This window comes from Strix aluco, chromosome 1, assembly GCF_031877795.1.
Source record: "Strix aluco isolate bStrAlu1 chromosome 1, bStrAlu1.hap1, whole genome shotgun sequence".
NCBI classification, from domain to species: Eukaryota; Metazoa; Chordata; class Aves; order Strigiformes; family Strigidae; genus Strix; species Strix aluco.
In genome coordinates, this window is record NC_133931.1 from 29,450,794 (window position 1) to 29,466,925 (window position 16,132).

General features: G+C 36.4%; 1 protein-coding gene across 6 annotated transcripts in view; it reads right to left on the reverse strand.

Moving 5' to 3' along the window:
• Positions 1 to 1,646: 1,646 nt before the first annotated feature.
• The window catches only part of CPNE3 (copine 3), a 32,149-nt gene continuing 17,663 nt past the window's right edge, over positions 1,647 to 16,132 (reverse strand). For all 6 annotated transcript variants that reach the window (XM_074816374.1, XM_074816413.1, XM_074816384.1 and 3 more), the window contains 9 exons: positions 13,884 to 13,982; positions 11,032 to 11,118; positions 10,383 to 10,442; positions 9,374 to 9,507; positions 8,867 to 8,921; positions 8,714 to 8,765; positions 7,932 to 8,065; positions 6,143 to 6,379; positions 1,647 to 4,699 (listed from right to left, as the gene is read on the reverse strand). In XM_074816374.1, coding sequence (XP_074672475.1) covers positions 4,589 to 4,699; positions 6,143 to 6,379; positions 7,932 to 8,065; positions 8,714 to 8,765; positions 8,867 to 8,921; positions 9,374 to 9,507; positions 10,383 to 10,442; positions 11,032 to 11,118; positions 13,884 to 13,982 — 969 coding nt within the window. In that variant the 3' untranslated portion in view covers positions 1,647 to 4,588. The remainder of the gene's footprint in view (positions 4,700 to 6,142; positions 6,380 to 7,931; positions 8,066 to 8,713; positions 8,766 to 8,866; positions 8,922 to 9,373; positions 9,508 to 10,382; positions 10,443 to 11,031; positions 11,119 to 13,883; positions 13,983 to 16,132) is intronic.

Below are 16,132 nucleotides of genomic sequence, written 5' to 3' on the forward strand. Positions count from 1 at the left end.
GAGGGCTATGCATTCTGTCGGCCTGTTCTTTAAAGCCTCTGAACTTGTCTAATCACAGGCAAAGCTGGCAGCTCAACCAGAATCAATGGAACCTTTGCCTGAGTAAAAGCTGGATGATTAAATTCCGCATGTTGTATATTCCACACATCCTCTGACATGACCAAACCCCAAATCTCTTTCAAAAAGAAAGTTCTGCCACACTAGCAGTGAGGTCAAGGTTCAACTGCTACAGGGGAAGAACCATTGTTATTTGTATGTTACTTGTTATTTGACATGGAAGAGGAAAGGATGTCACAACAGAGGTAGAAAATGATAAGATGCATCATAATGAATTATTCATCTATTGCACATCCAGGAACGTCTCAATACAATCTCAAAATTAGAAATATTGCAGAACTGCTTCACAAATGAGGTCTTCTGTGAGTAGTAGTGATCTATGAATTCATTACAATATACAGTTTTCACTTTTTTTTTTTTTTTTGAGAGCGTTGTCAAAACATTACAGAAGGGGAAAAAACCAAACATAAACCCCAACAGTTTAACACTTTTTATCAACGAGTAAAGCTCGCTCTCATTGTAAAAGATCCAATCCCCTTCTGCCTACACAAATGCTACCAGGTAACTTTCACTGCTGGCATATTTAAGTTCATCAGTCACACACATATTACAAAGTAAGGGCTGAGACTGCAGCAGCGTTACACCACAGCAACTGAGCATCCCACTGGGTTGCTGCTTTGCTACAACTCGTAACAGCTCAAGAATTGCAGGAAAGTCTGTCAGTTCTGTCTGCACAGTTACAAAGTTATGCACAGTTCCTTAGACCCAAAGCCAAAGAGAAGTGTCAGTGTTTGCAGAAGAGCATGGCCACACAGAAGTAACATCCATGTGGTTTTCTCTGACATCCTACTTCTGTTATTGGAGAACTTTCCCCTTTCCAGAATTCCACCATTTTATGGGTGGACAAAGGCAGGAAGGGTCTGGGAATCCAAGTTGCAACCATTTGCAGGGTTTTCAGCAGAAGGAAAGACACAAGAAAGGTCAAGATGTATTAAATCCTGTCAGGAACTAATTCTACTGTGTAGATCCTTGACTGGTGGAGAAGTAGAGTGAATTATTCTAGAGCACTTAAAAGACACAACTGCCAGTATCAAAGCTCACTCAAGCTCTGTACAGTATTGCACTCCACTACAACACTCCCTACTATCTCCTAGTTTCTCAGGCTTGACTACACTTGAATGTAAAGAAACTGAAGGACAATGTATTTGAAAACTAAAAATAACCAGATCTCCACACCTCTCTCACTGAAATGTAGACACTGTTCTGAAAATGTTTTGGAAAACCTGATAATAATTGTATGAAATAGCATGCATAGGAGAACTCTAATGTGGCAAAGAGCATGAAACAGTCACTGTTAAAACTGTCCAATTTCAGAATATTTTCTTGCTAAAAGCCAATATGAGATGCTTTATGAAATACACACTGCACATTCATAACCACTGAGTGGAAAAGGCACTTTTCCTCTCATCTGATAATACTTGTTATAAATTTGAGCTGCTCAGCATGTGGAGTAATCATAGGAAGTGCAAAAGCAGCATTTATCATTAGATAGAAAATGCTGAATACAAAAGCACAATGGAAAAACAGTATACTGAAATTGTATTTTTAATGCATAGGCATTGTAAATCAGTTAACTTCATCAGAACTGAAATACACAGGAAAGTAAAAAATTCTAGTTACAGGTTATTTCTCTGCTGTACATATGTATATATTACGATCATCATATGGCAAAAGCATCTGATTACAAAGACTGCTATACATCACTTTTATCACAAGGTGGTGCAAGTGCCCTACAAGCACATTCACTTTACAAAACGGACAATATTTTGCTTTGTCACCCTCAAGCTAATAAGGCATTTTTTACATGTAAAAATAAACAAACAAAAATGGCAAAACACCACAGTAACTCTCTTCCCCCTTGACTCTCAATCTTCTGCATTCCTTGACTCAGAACATTGCTTCAGCCTACCTCAGAAGTTTCCAAATTTTTCACCAGGCATTAGCTGTACACCTCTAAGAGAATTTACACCTGGAAAACGGTTCTCACCCCTGTTACATCTGAAACACTTTTCTTTTACACAGAATAGGGCACACTGAGAAACAGGTGTCATTAATATGCTATGTAATTCCCTAAGCTTGAGGAATGTGGGGGCACTTTTCCAATAAGAGATAATGAATTCTCTGCTGTATAAACTCGGAATTTATGTATAGAATACAGACAAAGCAAAAGGTTTTATTTTATATGCAACAGACACTTAGCATAATAATACCTATTAACATGCTTAAATGCATTTAAATGCACTTTCACGGCAACTTAAAACAGAATTGGTAACAGAACACAGATGCAGCATTATATTTTTGGCAAACAGCTCAGAGGAACTTCAGTAGTATACTGTACTCCTATCAGTAGTACTCGTCCACTGCAATGAATCCAGACACAGCATTAATGCTGCATCCAGTTATTTCTGTACATGGAACATGTAGCTGTGCAACAGTTTACTGTTCCAAAATCATACAATACCAATTTGCAGCAGTGTGATTTAAATTCACTATCACTACTTCCTTAATATTTTGTGTTGCATATCTGGCATGACACTTCATTATAGTTTATGTATAAAGTAGTAACACATTTGCACTACACTGATAAAAAGATGTCTACAGATTTTTATATAAACACATGGATTAGATTTCAAAAAAAAAAAAAAAAAGACAGAGCTTGGCTTAATATGAAACAAAATCTCTTCCTTAGTATTCCACTACTGAAACTATTTAGGACACCCTTTCACCAAGGAAAACAGAGTGGAGAATAAAATATTCATTCATGATTGATAACTCATCAACTGACTACAAAAAATTTGGTATGTTTTACAGGATGCGTAAGACAATTTCAAATACATGTATCATTCATCCATCAATGTTAATGTGAATGCAGATTTTTGACAGCACTATACACCTATGGAAAAAAAAAACCAAACAAATCACACCACACAGCATCTCCAGCAACTAAAAAAAAAAAAAAAAAAAAAGACACATACAAAGTCACATACAGTATGACCTGGAGCACTCTTGAGTGCCCAAGTATGCTAAATTTAGCGTTAGTCCATTCTGTTCTTACATGTTACAGCTAGACCATCCAAAATCAGATCAGTCAGATTTCTAACTCTAAACCACTTCAAATGTGAAACTGCAAAATTAATGTTCAAGATGGGCATTTTTGAAAGGGTGAGATCTTTACATCCACTTACGTTACATGCACTGACAGGATCAGAAGAGATCCTCAGCAAGCAGTATGCAGCTGGGAGACAAGAAAGTGTCGTCTGTCCACTAAGCAACTTGATGTAAATGGTGAAAAGAAAACTCAAGCCAAGAAAATAAACCAGAAATTGCTTGCCCTAGAGAAACACAGTATGAATATAGGATTAGAGCTTGGACACTTTTTTATGTCTTCCTACTGGAAGGGAAGAAGGAAGATTGGGTTCTCTGCAGGCATTTTTCATTAGTGGGACTATGAAAAAGAAGCATAAATCAAAATATGACAAAACCAATACAGCACTTTCAAGAACTGCCTTGCCTTGAAAACATGCAATTATAAATCAGGCAAAACTTTTTAACCAAAAAGCTTCACAAGAAGCCCTTTAAACATCAATCATGATTGTTTTATGGAAAAAAACACCAACCAACCAAAACAAAACCCCAACCAACATCAGATCTGGAGTTCCTGTTTTTCAGCACAGTACACATTGAAGTACATGTTACAGCCTTTAAGTAGTAGCCTCAAAGGCCAAGAGTATTCTTCTGACATGTTAGAGGTTTACCTTGACTTACCCTAGTTATTCCTGTACTACCTTAAGAGAATGCATAGTATAAAAGAATATACACTTTAATGACTTGTTTGGCTCATGTTCACACAGCCCCGAATCCCAGGCATTGGCCAAAGGCACTAAAGTGACGAACGTGAAGTAGGCAGGCAAGGAGGGCCTTTACTCTCTCTTCTGGCACTTGTCTCATTATGAAACTCCTGTGACAAAATTTTGTTATGTTGGCTTAATAGACACAGAAGCCTGAAGTATTCTAGATTCATTGAAGCACATACAAACTTTTATCTACTTGGTGGGGATATACTCTTTTTCATTTCAGCCTGGTTTTACAATCACTGACAAACTGCAGTCCTCGGTGACGATCCCCACAAAAGTAACTGAACATTCCCACTGGTCATATTTATCAGTCAGCTGTTCTACTTCCAGCCATTCTCCTCCTTCTCTCTGCATATTCAATCTCGTTTTTTGCACTCTTACTTTTCAAAATAAAACGCACCCATGTAACCCCTCTCTCAAATTAACATCAAATATTAACACAAACAGTTTTGGCCCTTAGAAGGCACGCTTGGCAAAGTGATTGGCAGGCAAAAGCTAACAGACATTACCATACAAAGGTGTGTGCATACATGTATACAGAAGTATTTCAAGAACCAAAGTCTGTAGATACAGCAAGTAAAGCAAGCACAAAGTCTCAGCTCCCCTGCTCAGCCCATTCACTTTGCAGCAGGATTCTTTGGAGGCTGCAGTTTGTAGGTGCTGAAGTAGTTCACCACTTGCTGAGGGACTTCTGCCAGGACACACTGCGCCAGAGCTTCCTTTGGAGACTTAGAAAAAAAGAATGAACACCAAGTTTCAGTTTCCACCAACTGTTAACAGAGATCCTAAGATGGGTAATAAGCACCACCTCTACTAGGCCAATTTAAAGTCTGACATTTTACAGAGGACTCTACACAACGCCCTTGTGGGACAGACGGAAGCTTCCCTGACATCTTTACCTTCTCATTCCCATTACCAGGAACCATCTGGTTGCCTTGCTTCACTGAAGTAATAGGAGCTGGGTCAGCAAAGGACTGCCATGTCTGAGATACCTTTTGTCATATGAAATACACACAAACAGTGCAGACGTCAAACTTCAGCTATGTAAACACACTTCCACTAATCGCTTAAGATGACCCTTCAGGGGCTTGTCTAATCATCTGTAACCTTTTGCACCAAGTGTCCTCCACAGTAACTGTACTGCTACAGAGCAGCTCTTCAAGAGATAACTGTAAGATTAAGTATCCATGGGAAAAAAAGCACCTCTTCTTCTAGAAACTGAAGCATCTGCATATATAATTTTATATTGAATATTGACCCTAGTTAATCTACATCCAAGTGCATTATTCAGTAAGCATATTCTATATTGATTTTGGTCTCTTTCTCCTTTCAGTTTGCCCAAGTTGCACTGAGATTAAACAAAGAACTTGTATCAAAGGTAAAAATAAAAATACAAAGACAAAAAAGAAGGCCTAAGGAGTATTATTAACAGGGTTAATATTAAGAAACAAAACAAAATTAGAACATATTAGGATGGAAATAAAACTGTTGACCTTATCTTCACCATCTTGAGGAACTTTTAGTTGTTTTTTTAAAATCAACTTTTTCCAGTGATACATTTGAAAGTTGGACTATATTAGCCTGTGCATATTTTATTAGGTTCTACACCAAAAAAAAAAAAAAAAATCAAGACTCCATTCTTTCACCACACATTTTTTTTTGTATATTTGCTTTAACAAAAATGAAAACTATCACCACTATTGTGCCCACACACAATTTCTACTGATTATGATGTCCCTGACTGAGCTTTGAATTTTAACACTGCACTAAAATGTGAGACTAATCCACATTTACAAATGGGCATCTGCAATAAAAAAACATTTTGCCATAAGAACAAAACCATAGTAAGTTCTTCCTCCCAAATGAAAAACACATCCATCTGTTTAATCAAATCTGGGGGAGATTTACAAAGGTCGTTTGCCTGCAGCAACTGGTCAGAAATGCAGTGAAGCCAGAAATGGAGTCTTTTAAAACATGAATCAGCTCACCTAACAGAAATTCAACGGATGCTGAAGTCTTCTGTCCTTTTTTTTAGCACTTAATAAGGACTTATCTCAGACTTCAGAGTTCATTTTAGAAACACTGCAAAAGCTTAGGACTGTATGTAGGATATCTGAGCAAACCCAGCATACCTCTACAATATTTATTCAGCATACATTAGGATTCCTTACATTTTGGAACTTCCTGAATGGCACAAACTGGACAATGTCTCTGACAGCTGGTTCTCCTGATGAGGACCTAAGAACTCCATTGTCGCCATCAAGAAACTCCATGGCATCGAAGTCTGCTCCTCCAACACCAACAATGATAATGGACATGGGCAATTTCGAAGCATTAACTATGGCAGTCCGAGTTTGATCAAGGTCTGTTATCACACCATCCGTTATGATCAGAAGTATAAAGTATTGCTGTCAAATCAATAAACACTGTGTCATGACAAAGAAATAGAAAACACGTAGGCATGTACACTTAGAAAAATGCACATACAGGACTACATACTGTTGTCACTTTGAGCACGTTCAATGCACTCACCGAATTTTACAATCAAACATCTACGTTGTGGTCAGGCTTTATCTGTACAGTCCGAAGAAATTTATAAGGACAACATAATCCATCTTTTAGAAGAAGTCATCTTTAAACAGCCACTTCCCAAAAACCCAGTGATATCACCCTTCTCCTTTTCTCTAAAATCCCCAGACAAACCAACAGTTAACCTATTTTCCAAGTATTTGTCCTGGGATAGAAGGCATTTTATTGAGGTTTTGGACAGATAACACCTGTGAAACTTGTATTTGTTTCCTTTCTGGTCTATCAATACCTTTATTAATTGCTACCCTTTGCTTCACTGATTACATCCTTAAAATCCTAACTATAGATTAAAACATGCCCTTTTGTGCTGAAAAACAGCATGCCCATTTTCAAATTCCTTTAACCATGTTTTCTAGCTACTTTATGAAGTTAATTACCAAGGCATCTGAGATCACCCTGCAGTACTTTGGTAATTTATTCAAGTACCACTTGAGTTGCTTCCACTATACTGCCACGGCTTCTAAAAGTTGGCATCTTAGCTTCTGTTCTGGATTGAAGTACCAAGAACAAGCTAGAAGTACAAAGTTCAGAAACTATCCAACACTTTTTGAATTTCTGGTCTTCTCTCACTTGGTTCATTTCAGACAATTACTGGGCAGCACAAATTGAAGTTCCAAAGGTACTCCTAGTATTCTTACAAGTCTTCCTCTTCAGTACTTTGCTTCCTATCTTCCCTTATCTGCCTCCAAAATAATTGGATTTCGCTTATGTCCTGTGTTCAAGTATCACCTTTTCTCATTGTTCCCCACCACTCCACTCCCCCACTCCAGCAAGAATGTCTACAAAGCAGCCATGATCAGAGAAGGCTATGACCAGCAGTATGACAGCATATGACACTGGATTTATTTCTCTCTTCTTATACATCCCCCTATACTGGAAGAAAATCACCACTAAAACCAAAAGCCAACCCAAAATATCTACAATATGCATTAAATGGCAAGGCAGCAAAATTTCTTTAATGTATTCTTTCAGGCAGAAAAAATAAATCTCTTGATAGGCATACTGCACTCAGGAAAAAAAAAAAAAACAACTGTACAAGAAGTTTTGCTGCTTTCCTAATACATATATTGATGACAGTTAGACTAACACGGCAAACCCTTATAAACCTCTTGGCATATGAAAATCCATAGCTCTTTTCCAAATTGTTATTTTTCCAAATTGGAAAAATAGTATTTATAAACTAGAAGGGAAAAAATAGTATTTATAAACTAGAAGGGAAAAAATAGTATTTATAAACTAGAAGGGAAAAAATAGTATTTATAAACTAGAAGGGAAAAAATAATATTTATAAACTAGAAGGGAAAAAATAATATTTATAAACTAGAAGGAAAAGAAAAAAGAAAAATACACACACTAGCATGAAGAACTTACAGATGCTGTTTGCTGTTGCGTAGCTGCTGCAGCAAATCTTGCCACATGGTTTATAATCGGAGAAAAATTTGTTGGTCCATATAACTTCACTTGAGGAAGACAAGCCCGATATGCATCAACAATGCCTTGGATTCCTAGAGAACACAAATAGATCGTGTTAGTTTTTTCATATTAGAATTAGGATATTTTGAAGCACTCAGTGTTCCTGAAACACTGTATATATCAGTTATTTAAAGTGATGATACAAAGATTTAAAACTAACCATGATAAAAAAAAGTAAAATGATTCACGAGCAATGGAGGCCTTCAGTTTGGCCAATGCTTAACACACATAACTAACAGGCTTGGCTTTATGTGAACAGAAAGGCCAAATACTGTATGCTCAAGTGCGTGTAACTGAATTACAACAGTTCTCTTCACCTGGCAGCTTGTGATAGCTAGCAGTGTGATCAGAGATGTCATATTCAACAGGTAATAGCAGCATCATACTCAAACCAGACAACTCCACACCAGCAGTGAAGTAGAATGAAGTGGCTTGACAACATGAGAGAACCATTCCCAGCTTACCTGTGCTGTGCCCTAGCTGTTCAAAACACTTCTTTCACGAAACAATACAGAAGAGAGATCAAATGGTATTTCCAGTAACTAAGAAAATTGTTATAAAATTGCTTCCTGCTACACAACTAATAGAACAACATGTCACACAATTCACTTTGCAAATGTTTTTATCCCTTCATCTTAGACATTTTATCTCTAGGTCTGATGTTACTTTCTCAGACTTACCATTACAGAATGGGTTTGATGGGTTAAAATTTAATGGGAATTCATGTGATACCTGTCAATACACAAAAGACATAGTTAGGACTGTACATATAATCTCCTCCTGAAGTAATTGTTTTTAGTTGTCTTATATAGTGCATTTACATATTCAATTACCTGAAATGAAGGAGGAATTTGTGCACCAAATCCAAAGGCTGGAAACATCTTATCTCTAAAAAAGCAATTTGAAAGAAAATGAAGTGAGCGCCTTCCTTTAAAAGCTGTCATAGTTCAGTAACTTTAGCTAATCAGTGCTGCTTTTGATCATTAAAAGTGCTGTTTATTAAGCATTAAGATGCAAAATTAAATGGAAGTTCCCCCCTGTAATTGTTTCTAAGACCAAACCAGTCTTTAACACCAAATTGGTAAGAATGCAAGCCTTTATTTAAATTAATGCCGCTTTTTACATCACAGATGAAAAGCCTTGCTTGTCTGCTGTAAACACAAGCTTTTGCTTGTGATTATGTTATTGTGCAGTGATTATGAAGTCTTTTTTAGCTCTACATTTCAGCTCACAAGTTTCATTCCAATATATCTGCTGGCATCTTCAACACTGGTTGAAGAAACTACCACAAAAATCTATATATCTAAAAAATGATTTAAATAAAAATCTAAAAAACTTACGTATCATAATCCTGAATGACCATTCCTACAGACCAAATGGCTGTTAGGTATTCATTAACTCCGTTAGGGCTGAGGTAATGCAGAGAGTCTGGAGAGCGAGGGTCTCCATTGGAACCTGTAAAATCTATCCCCACCTGTCAAAATGCAGTATTTGGATCAAATTGCTGTTAGAGATAAAATTATGTTTCTTATCTCTGGCAAAGCCAAAGTGAAAATCATGGAAGAGTTATAAACAGTAGTTACCAGGACATCTACAAATCTAACAGGCACAATACTTCGATGCAGGTTTCTTGGAATATTAACACTCTTAAAATAATGCCACTACAAAACCAGCAGCAGCTCTGCATCTCTCAGAAGGGCTGAAACAACATTCATCTGTCAGGTTTTCACTTCAGTTACCATTCACAGCAGCTCTTCAATAGCTGTTAAATTAATTTTATCCTCTATCTTGCCATACATATCTTTTCTCTCAGAAGTACCACTAGCCAGACACCACAGAAACCTAGAGATAATTCTTTGTCTGACCTCAACGGGTCTTCTCTGCCTTGGTGATGAGGCATATTACCAGGGTGAAGACATCTTACTGTTATTTGTGCTGCATTTCGTTTCCGAATTACATTACTTAAGGGTCATAACCCATATGATGGCTTCTGTATGTTGCTTTCACTAAAATAAAAGGCTTTGAAAACCACCATCAAGGGCAAAAGTGAAATCTTAAAGGAAATTAAGTAAATCACAGAAATGTCAATTTCTCATTGGTCTCCATCCACACAGCTCAGCTAGTTCCTAACCAACATAACTATAGGTTGAGAACTTCGTGCCACAAGAAAATAATTTTTTCTAAACAGACTAGATGGACTCTGGCAAAATGGCTTCCCCCCTCCATGCTACAGAACAAAACAAAACAAAACACCAAACAATAATCTAATCTAATGAAGAGCACAGGCAATTATATACTTCATTTTGTTCCAAAACTCCAAAGCTACTTTATATAAATGATTTAACTTACTGTGAAATTCAGCTGACACCCCCCCATGATGTAATCAAGGAATGTGCATTCTACTATTATCTAAAAAATAAAAGTTAAAGATAGGAATTAACTTTTTTTTTAATGGGAAAAAAACAGTAAGTATTGTTGGAGAAACTTCTGAGGTTCCAGATTTGTTTTCTTTATCCATGCAAAGCACTACTTTTACTCTACAGATATCCCACCCACCCACTGCACTGAGGCTGTTTACAGTGTGCCATCACACACTCAAGTACATCAGAATCAGGCCTTTTCAAAATTACAGGCAGACAACAAAGGAGCTCCAAAAGCACTATCATTTATAAAACAATGTATCATGACAGACTTACCAGAATTTAATTCACCTTAAAACGGTGAGTTGGGAAACACAGTGGTTCAGGAATGGCCTTACAAATTAGTAAGCCACCTTTGCCATATAGATGGCATCTTCAAGAGAAAGGGAGGGCACAGACACGTGATTCAGCTGTCAATCTGTCTCCTTATATGAATCAGAGCCCTTAGATATTTACTGTGTCCGGAACTTTCAGACATTTTAAAGTTTCTTACAGTCTGAGGGTGTAGGCATAATAGATGAGAGTTGTTATGGCTAAGCACTTAAAACCAAAGAGTCATACCAGAATATATTACTGACCTCACAGTGCTTAACGCTCACAATGCCAGAGTTCTTATAGCTTTTTTTCTTCTGTCTTTTCTTTTCATTGATGCACTCAAATTCAACCTGCATGCACGCAAAAAAATCCAACAAAAGCACTATCAATATAATTTATGCAACAAATTTTAAAATTCTTTATTCTAGGATTGATACTTTGGGCTTGTATTAAAATGCAGTTTATTTCACTATCAAGCAAAATTAAACCCAGCCTGCCCAAAATCAGCACGAAAGATCCCATTATCAAGATAGAAATCTTCTCTTACCCAAAAGCTTACAAATGCTTGTTTAGATAACTGCATTTCAACTATACAAAGACATTCTGTACCATTTTCCCTCTGAGGATTCTGCTAACAACTTCCTTTTTGGTAAAGACGTGGTGATTCAGGCAAAGCATCACTGTTAGCAGCAGCTGTGACAGTAACGTACAAAAAAAATCCATTGTTGAGGCTTCATCAATTAAACCAATACATTAACCTCCAAGTGCAATCAACAGCCAGGTTAAGCAGCTCCTGCCGTCATACAGGCATGATGGTACAATGCAGCATGTCTGGTGCATAAAGAGTCTGAGGAGCTATTCCAGACATGTCTTCTAGCTCAGTGCCAGAAACTGGTTCCACTGCTTTGGTTTAAGTTCATTAAGTTCTAAAAAGTGATCTTGTAATTAATCTCGAGTGAAAAAATGGACTAACAAGGTCAGCACCTGAGAAGTCTACATGCCTCTGGTTTACCTTCTGTTTTTGGACATTTCCCCACCAGCATCATTTCTATTCGATGGAAATTGTCTTTCAGGGACTTGGTTTTGTGCTACTATGTCAATTGGTGATGTCCTCACCAGTAACAGCCCCAAGATACATAGCATTTACAATCTTTCAACTACATTTTATAATCCTCCAATCAGGGCTCACTAACAGCATGCTTGGGGGGGAAGATACACCCCTTAAGGAATGGGGAAAAAAGAAAAGTCAGCAATTCTCCAGAGAATGTAAAAGACACTTGTTCCCTTCAGTTATACAAGATCATCTTTTTCAGCAACTGAGGATACAGAGTCACACCCATGCCTGCCTCAGGTAAACTTGAAAGAAGTTGTGCCAGATCTCCCACAGGTGCAGCAGATGTCAGAATTGTGGTAGTAACTGAAGATCACACTTGGAGTATATAAAGTCAAATTCTAATGCGCATTAGAAATATTTTACAGACATTATCAAATTAATCAGATCATGTAGGATTAGAGATTAGTTCCTTTTAAAAGTAGAAGAAACCTGAAGCAGATTATTTGTGTTGTCTCTTATCTTTGCTTCATTTACTGTCAGAGCAGTAAATTACTTAGATTAGGTATAGCCACAGTTCTCATTAAAACAACTTTCTTAAAGCATTTCCAAAACCAGCACAGGTAGATAATTTAAAATACCTTTTCTTTAAATTCAAAAGAGACCACACCTATTATGCTACTAGGGGTGCAATGAAAATAGGTATTCATATTCTCAAGGAGCCTTTACACAACATACTTCTCACTGCGTGGGAACCCACTGTCACAGTTCTTACAAAAATATGGGTTTGAAAATGCAAACATACAAGCCTGCTAGGCTTGTTTAATTTATGATATTGCTCTATAACAAAAGCACAACTTTGTTTTTTTTTAAAAAAAAAAAAGAAGGAAAATGTCTTGTTAAAAGATTCGTAAAATCTTCATTTTAAAAAGCAGAGAAAATGGTTTTATGAAATCATCCTGCTCCCCAATTTATTTTTTGCAAACTTTAATTACACAATAATAGGAAAGATCACTGTCAGCACTGAAAGCTAAACTGATACCACCTGGCCCCTGAAAAATCTAGAAAAAAAATGAGACCACCACCTAAGAGCTCCAACTAGGCAGCATATGAATTACATGCATAGGACATGAGTCCAAAATTCCTTACAAACAATATAAAACCTTAAGAGGCATTAAACTGAACCATGATTAATTCAAAATGAATTCAGAAACGGGTTTCTAAAAGAAAAGCATGGCAGGGCACAAAGCAGCAATCAAAAACCACTACAGTCAAGGTGGACTCTTCACATTCAACAGATCTGAAGAGTTTAGTATGAATGCAACACTCAAGATGTTAGAAAAGTACAAGCAGGCATTCTTTTTTATATATATCCTATTATTATTAATGCAGAAGCAGTTCTGCAGGTTTTACAGAATTAAAGGAAAAGATGGTAAAGTATTTTGATAACATACATAAAACACAGACTTTTATGTTAAGGTTGCTATGCCACCTTTCTTATAAATGTAAAACTCATCTATTAAAAGGTTTGCAGGTTCTTACAGTTCATAAGAACAGGAAGGGTAATTTGACTTTAAAGAAGATCCATCTAACATAACACATTCAGTTGCATTTTTGTGCAGCGGCATAAGTGTTGAATTTTTTCATATTCACTAAAGTATCCATGACAGTTGGTAAGGGCCATACTCGAAATAAAGGACTGAGTAAAACCTCAAAAAATACTACAAGCTTTGGCTTTTTAACTGCAGTGAAATTTGTGCTGCATTCTGTCTTCTGATACTCTAAATTTTTTGATTTCTGTGTTTTTATGATTAGTGAAATTCATTTGTGCTGATGGTTGGGTATTTAAGATATGCAATATTAAAAACTGTAACCAAGATATTAATCCTAGGAAAGTGGATGCATAATGTAAATGCTGAGTCAACCTCAGCTACAGTAGGATTGTTAAGGTGTAGCCTAACACAACTTTGATACCTGCAAGTCAAGTGACATAAATTTTGCTCCAAAAATGAGTAAAACAGCTTATCAAAACCACACAGACAGCTTAGACCATGTAAGACTTACAGGTGAGGACCGAGATGCTTCCTTCAGTTTTGACATCGTAGTTTGAAAACTTCCTATGAGATCATGAGACCCATCACTATCATAGTCATAGCACTCAACCTAAAATTAAGCATTATTCACTGTTAGTAACAGAAATGGCACTACAAAAGCAACAAACACTGCAACAGCATTTCTAGTTCAGGCAAACCTGAACATCCAAAACATTCCAAAATCTCTTACATCATGGAGTTTTTCTCATCTTAGTCTCTTGTCTGCAGTCTTAGAATGGCATAGAGTTGCATCTAAAAATTATAGATTAACATTGGGTAAAAGCCAATATACCCAGTTTGAGATCAGATCTTCCACTGACGTAAAGGAGAGATGAGAATACTAAGCAGTGTCAGGTCTTGCACAAGCAAGTAACACCAATTATATCAAAATACATTTTGGGAGTGAGGCGGGTGTCAGGAAGAGTAGGAAAACAATGTAGGTTTTTTTACTGTCATCATGGATTAAGAGACTTAAATTTCCTTAATACCTCTGAAAAACTATCTCTGACCACCCAGCCAAAAGTTTAGAAAATCAGTTATTCAGTGTTCATGAGATTTTTATTAATACTTTTATATTACTTTATTAATCTTCAAGATAACTCAGAATTTATAAGTATGTGAAGGTTCAGCCCTAAATCTAGAAACAAGACTTGATTTTTATTATCAAATTTAAGCAGTCGCTACGATCCACACTTCACGGATCTGAATATAATCTAAAAATCCCTCTTTTTCTGTATTCAGTGTTTAATGTTGTTTAACTATTTAATCAACTCATCTTTTAACACCTCAACCCAACAAAGAAGGCAGACCAAGTGAAAAATACTTTTTTTCTTCTTTGAGAACCTATCAATTTGAGATAGCATAATTTTACCACTGTTAGTGTCCTCTATTTTTGTTTTTTAAAAGCTCAACTTATGAATGTGACCCAACTGCTTTTCTAGATAAAAAGCTGTATATTTATCTATAATAGCATATGTTAATTCCATTCACTTCTGATATTTCAGTTTAGCACACAGACATGCTAGCTAACTTAAATTAATCACAGAAAAACAGGGAAAAATACTTATTAATAATAATGATAAATAATAACAATAATAAATCAAGAGTCAAAGTAGGAATCCCCTATTGTTTGGAATCAAGACATAAACTTCAAGAAAAACTTTTCTGAATATACATGGCTTAAATTGAACATCTATTTTCATGTCTGTCTTTCCAGACTGAAAAAATCATACTTATATTCAAGAAACAATTTAGTTGACTACTTGGCCAGTTCACTTAGGAATAACAAAGTAAACCAATAACTTCAACATCTATACTTGAGCTTCTGAGAGAGGAATTAACTTTCTGAAAACAAACAGTAATGTTGAAGTACAAAATATGATGTGTAGATGCAAGTTCCACACTGTGCAGAACATGCCTCTGTTGCAGTTTGCACTACCTTTTCAATGCACTAATAAATAAATAAATGCATGCACATGCACTGATAGCAACTTAAATCTCATACAAGCAGCCACAGAAACAACAGACTAATGTTCATGGCAGATGCTATGTAAATTCTTTTGAATGCCATAAATTAAGCCAATCAAATACTCAGCCAAGTGCTTCAGTACCTGAAATTTAAAACTGAAGACATTTCCTGAGCCAATAGTTATGATACTTGTTCACAGTTAGCACAGTTATTTCTTTTTCCTTTTAGAGGGATCAAAATTTGTCTTGCTTGATATATTTGACCCATTTAAGACAATTTTCAATACTTACTCCAGGCAAGACAGAAATATTTCTTTTGTTCCATGTATGCCCTCCTGGACATGCAATAGCGCTAAGGAACCATGTGATAAAATTACATGTATATTTTCCCCAACAGAACTAGGCATGCTTGCTCCAGGTGAAAGGCTCACATTTTCAACAGAGAAAACTGACTGCAAACACACTCACATGGAATACAGCAGTAAATCCAGAAGATAAAGAATCAACTTGGTTTGTGCATTGCTGGGGATACACAAACTAAGCCATTAAATAGGTGAAAAGCCACTCATTATGGAAAAGTTGGTGGTTTTACTTACTATGACAAATAGCCCATTACGTATGCAACTGCACGCATATGAAAGTGTTAAAAGTATTGTCCTACAACAACATTATTATACAATTCTGTCTGCATTTTAATGTTTGAAGTGATAGCTCCCAGATTTGTAAATTAACACATAATCCTACTGTCTGAAA